Source organism: Pan paniscus, chromosome 13 (assembly GCF_029289425.2).
Source record: "Pan paniscus chromosome 13, NHGRI_mPanPan1-v2.0_pri, whole genome shotgun sequence".
Lineage (NCBI taxonomy): Eukaryota > Metazoa > Chordata > Mammalia > Primates > Hominidae > Pan > Pan paniscus.
This window is the reverse complement of record NC_073262.2, coordinates 21,165,137-21,169,985: the sequence shown is the minus strand read 5'-3', so window position 1 is coordinate 21,169,985 and position 4,849 is coordinate 21,165,137. Positions and strand designations below refer to the sequence as shown.

The 4,849-nt window shown below is 61.6% G+C and overlaps 1 protein-coding gene across 1 annotated transcript; it reads left to right on the top strand.

Moving 5' to 3' along the window:
* Positions 1–293: 293 nt before the first annotated feature.
* On the top strand, positions 294–4,418 carry C1QL2 (complement C1q like 2). Its single transcript, XM_034953934.4, has 2 exons — positions 294–3,076; positions 3,680–4,418. Exons 1-2 carry the CDS (start codon positions 2,393–2,395, stop codon positions 3,857–3,859), a joined length of 864 nt encoding a protein of 287 aa, XP_034809825.1. The 5' UTR covers positions 294–2,392; the 3' UTR covers positions 3,860–4,418.
* The last annotated feature ends 431 nt before the right edge of the window (positions 4,419–4,849 follow it).

The following is a 4,849-nucleotide window of genomic DNA, read 5'->3' as shown; positions in this document are numbered from 1 at the left end:
AATGCACTTGGCAAACACCCTACACTTGCAAAACCTTTTTTTTTTTTCTCATTGGTGCGGTGGGAAAATGATCACTAATCCACAGTAACATGAGGAATGAATGAAGGAGCACGCGCAAAGTGCCTGATGCATACGTAGTAGGTGCCAATAAATGTGCTCCTTCTCTCCTTGGTAAAGTTGGCTTCCGGCTAGGCTCAGTCATCCTTTCCACAAATATATGTGGAGAGAACAGGCTACAGCAACGAGGTTGGGAGTGGGGAAATGACCCAGGGTGATCAGAGGACAAAAATAGATTTTAATTAACCCGTAAGAACCTAGCGCCGGACAAATGAGTTAGCTTCAAAGCAATAGCCTTAGGTGGGTGCACTGTTGTTCCAGAGATGCTGATGCTACACCAAACACTGACACCAGCCCTTGGATTCTCCCCCCAGGACAGGCCTGGTGTGATTCCCATGTTGGGGATGCTAGGGCAGGAGGTGGCCTTTTAAGGAAACCGAGTCTCAGGGACAGGAACCACCTGGCAAAATCACACAGCTACTCGGGGCAAGAGCAGAAGCTGGGGCTTTGATTTCTCCCCTGGAAGTCTCTCCCACACCGGCGGGCCTCTCATCCTTCCTTAGCCTCACATGCTACATTGGAGATAGACTATTCTGCTCTCACCTGAGGCCATGGTTTATTCAAGACTGGCTCAGAATGGCTTTGGACTATTTGGACTATTTTCTAAAATAACTAAACCCATCTCAGGAGGAGGAAGCTGGGGATGTCCAAGGGAATGTGCCCATGCATCTGCCTGGCAGTGGCCGGGCTTGGAGTGGAAGCTGAGTGCACCATGATCACCGCCAAGTGCCGGCATCAAGCATTTGGTTTCTACACCAGCTTCACGCAGAGGACAAGGGCCAGCCATTTTCTGGTGGAAGAAAAGGTCTGAGGCGAATATTCCTTTTTTTTTTTTTTTTTTTTTTTTGAGATGGAGTTTTGCTTTTGTTGCCCAGGCTGGAGTGCAATGGCACGATCCCGCCTCACCGCAACCTCTGCCTCTCTGGTTCAAGCGATTCTCCTGCCTCAGCCTTCCGCGTAGCTGGGATTACGGGCATGCACCACCATGCCCAGTTAATTTTGTGTTTTTAGTACAGACGGGGTTTCATCATGTTGGTCAGGCTGGTCTCAAACTCCCAACCTCAGGTGATCTGCCAGCCTCGGCCTCCCAAAGTGTTGGGATTACAGGCGTGAGCCACTGCGCCCGGCCGCGAATATTCTTGTATTGGGAGCCTTGGGCTTTTTAGAGTCACCCCAAAGGTTAGTGGGGTGCTCTACGGGAGCCTGTTTAAGAGTCTGGAGTCCTTAGTCTAGGTTTGTGAAAGATCTTCCAGAAGCGAGATCTATTCAATTCTGAAGAAATAACTCAGGAAGGCTTTCAGAAACTCCTTCCCGCTGGACCTCACGGGACTCTCCTGGACTCGGTGGGTTGAGGTTTGATCCTCTTTGCAGGCCAGGGGATGGATTAGGTGATCCCAGAGGAGCCTTGCTGACACCTGGATTCCAGCTGCTTTCGTGGCCATGTGGGGGTGGCTGTGTGCGCCCCGCCACTGCGTGCGTGGGTGTCTGTGTGTGTTATCGGTGGGAGGCGCGTGAGTGTGGCCGCGGGTGGGTGTGTCTGATGTGCCCCGGCTTGGGGCCGCGCCCGCTGCGCCCACTTGTGGCTCCTGGGAGCCGCCAGGGGGAACCGCGCCTTCACCGCCTCTGCCGAGGACGCCGCCAGATAGGAGGCTGATGACATGAGGGCTCCGTCTCCCGAGTGATGGCAGCGCGCGCTGCTTCGCCGCCTCCGCCGCTCAGCCCCGGACTCCTTACGTCAGGGTAGCTGGGTCCCCCCTCCGCGCGGGAGCCAGCGAACAGCCAGAGAGCACAGCAGAGCGCGCCGCGGAGCCGGGGCGCCCTCACTGCGCGAGGAGCCCCACTAAACCCAGCGGAGCGGAGCCTGGCAGGAGGCAGCGCCGCGGAGCCAGCGCCGGACGCCGCAAGCAGACTCCCCGGCCAGCGCAAGCACTCCCTGGCCGGCGCCGGACCCTCGGGGCGCCGGATTCGTCTTGTGTGCCCCACGTCATGCGCGCAGGCGTCCGCGGCTCTCCCGACCAGCCCCAGCGCGGTGGGCCCAGGCGCAGAGGTCCCGGCGCCTCTCGCTGAAGTAGTTGGGTGGCCGGGGCTGGGGGTCGCCACGTCGGGGGCGCGGCCAGGACCCGCGGAGCCGGCCCCCGAGCGCGGGGAGCGGGGCCGCCCGCGCCGCCCCACCATTACCTCCCCGGGCGGCAAGGAGGAGCTGGTGGCGGTCGCCTCCCGGCTGTGGCAGCGGCGGCGGCGTGCCTGCCTGGCGGCCGTCGGCGTACTCTTGGCCATGGCGCTCGGGCTGCTCATCGCCGTGCCGCTGCTGCTGCAGGCGGCGCCCCGAGGCGCCGCGCACTATGAGATGATGGGCACCTGCCGCATGATCTGCGACCCTTACACTGCCGCGCCCGGCGGGGAGCCCGCGGGTGCAAAGGCGCAGCCACCCGGACCCAGCACCGCCGCCCTGGAAGTCATGCAGGACCTCAGCGCCAACCCTCCTCCTCCTTTCATCCAGGGACCCAAGGGCGACCCGGGGCGACCGGGCAAGCCAGGGCCGCGGGGGCCCCCTGGAGAGCCGGGCCCGCCTGGACCCAGGGGCCCTCCGGGAGAAAAGGGCGACTCGGGGCGGCCCGGGCTGCCAGGGCTGCAGCTGACGGCGGGCACGGCCAGCGGCGTCGGGGTGGTGGGCGGCGGGGCCGGGGTAGGTGGCGATTCCGAGGGTGAAGTGACCAGTGCGCTGAGCGCCACCTTCAGCGGCCCCAAGATCGCCTTCTATGTGGGTCTCAAGAGCCCCCACGAAGGCTATGAGGTGCTGAAGTTCGACGACGTGGTCACCAACCTTGGCAATCACTATGACCCCACCACGGGCAAGTTCAGCTGCCAGGTGCGCGGCATCTACTTCTTCACCTACCACATCCTCATGCGCGGCGGCGACGGCACCAGCATGTGGGCGGACCTCTGCAAGAACGGGCAGGTCAGTGACCCCTACACTCACCGGCCCCGTAAACCCTCGCCCGCGCCCTGAACCTCCCAGGGGACCAGCCTCCTTTCTCTCCACCCGCGGGCTACCCTGCGAGCCCCGGGAATGAACGCGCCTCGGTGCCACAGTGTCTCCGCTTCCCAATGCGCCGAGGCCGAGCTCACCAGGACGTAGAGCCAAATGTTGGGCCTTGAGAGCCCAGAGACCCCCATACCTAAACTACACTCCTTGGCCACTTGCGTCCCTGCCTGCCTCTCCGTGGGCTTCTCGGAAACCTCAGTTCTTTAGTTCTCTCCAGGTCGCCCCCTTGCCCTGCAGCCTCCTTTCCTCTTGGCCCTGGCCCCTGGCTCCCACCCTTCCACTCTGGGTCAGTGTTCATGAAGCTTCCCCTGTCCCTCTTTCCCAGACTCGTCGGCGCGAGGAGGAGGGGGGACCTGGAAGGAGTTGGCTAAGTTGGAGAGAGAGCATGGAGCTGGGGTGGGAGTGTGGACCCTGAGGCAGCAGGCGGGAGGCCCGTGAGTGGCGCGCCTGGTGTGAGCTGAGCAAAGGCGCGGGAAGAGGTGCCCCTGCTCACCTGCTCCCACCGCTTGTCCCCAGGTCCGGGCCAGCGCCATTGCACAGGACGCCGACCAGAACTACGACTACGCCAGTAACAGCGTGGTGCTGCACTTGGATTCAGGGGACGAAGTGTATGTGAAGCTGGATGGCGGGAAGGCTCACGGAGGCAATAATAACAAGTACAGCACGTTCTCGGGCTTTCTTCTGTACCCGGATTAGGGGCGCGGGGGGTGCGAGGCGGGGTGGCTGCAGGCCGCCCGGTCTCCGCCCGGGCGCGGCTCCTTGGCAAAGGCCACTCTCGATTCATAACACTTCCTGACATCTCCTTTGGAAAAGACAAATCCCTGCCTCCTCCCTGCCCCGCTCCTGGCCTCAGTGCGTCTGCGACCCACCACGCTCAGGGCTGTGCTCCTGGTCTCCATCCCCATCCCGGCGAGGGAGGAAGGGACGCCCGAGCCCTTGAGGCGGCGGCACAGACTTTGCAAACCTGATTAGACTGGACAGGCAGGGCCGGGAGCCTGCCCTCCTCAGACAGCCTCCTCCCAGTGCCTAGAAGCGGAGGGCTCCGGGCCCTGGCCAGGGAGGTAGGCCAGAGGGAGCGCGGGCTTCCTGGGGCGTCCTTCTTTGTGACCCGAAATACTTGTGCAGATTTCCCTGTCCATCAGCCAAAACCCCACCCACAGCAGAATTCCAGCAAACAGAAAATTCACCTCTCCACACCGCATTCCCTCCTGACTCAGACTCACCGCGATGCATTAAATTATGTTTTTAGACTATGCGTTCTGTTGTCTGTATGTCGGCACATCCTGGGCCAGGGCTCCAGATGTCCGCCTTGGCATAATGACCTTACCTGGGCCCAGGATAGGCCCATCTATGACCTGCTCCCCAGCCGCTGCTGTGTCCCTGCCACCAGAAGTTGCCGAAAAGACATGGGGTAATGGGAGCTGCATCCCGCCCTTCCCAGAAGCTCTCCCCAGGCTGCAGCCCTGAGCTGGAGAGGCCGGAGGTGGGGTTGGGAGGAGGGGAGGAGGCGGGGAAAGGCATCAGGGAGAGTTAGAGGAAAGCAGGAGAGGAATGATTGGGTCTCCAGTCTTGGGCAACTTGGGCAACTTAGTCCTCCCGGAGTTGTGGGTGGAGGTCAGAGGGGAGGGGCTTCTGGGGAAGGAAGGGGAAGAGAAGGCATCTATGGGAAATGGGAGGCGTGAGTGA

Bases quoted from the DNA above. Each gene is read 5' to 3' on its own strand.
- C1QL2 (XM_034953934.4), top strand. From the start codon at position 2,393: ATGGCGCTCGGGCTGCTCATCGCCGTGCCGCTGCTGCTGCAGGCGGCG. The intron at 3,077-3,679 runs GTCAGTGACCCC...GCTTGTCCCCAG, and splicing joins ACCTCTGCAAGAACGGGCAG to GTCCGGGCCAGCGCCATTGC.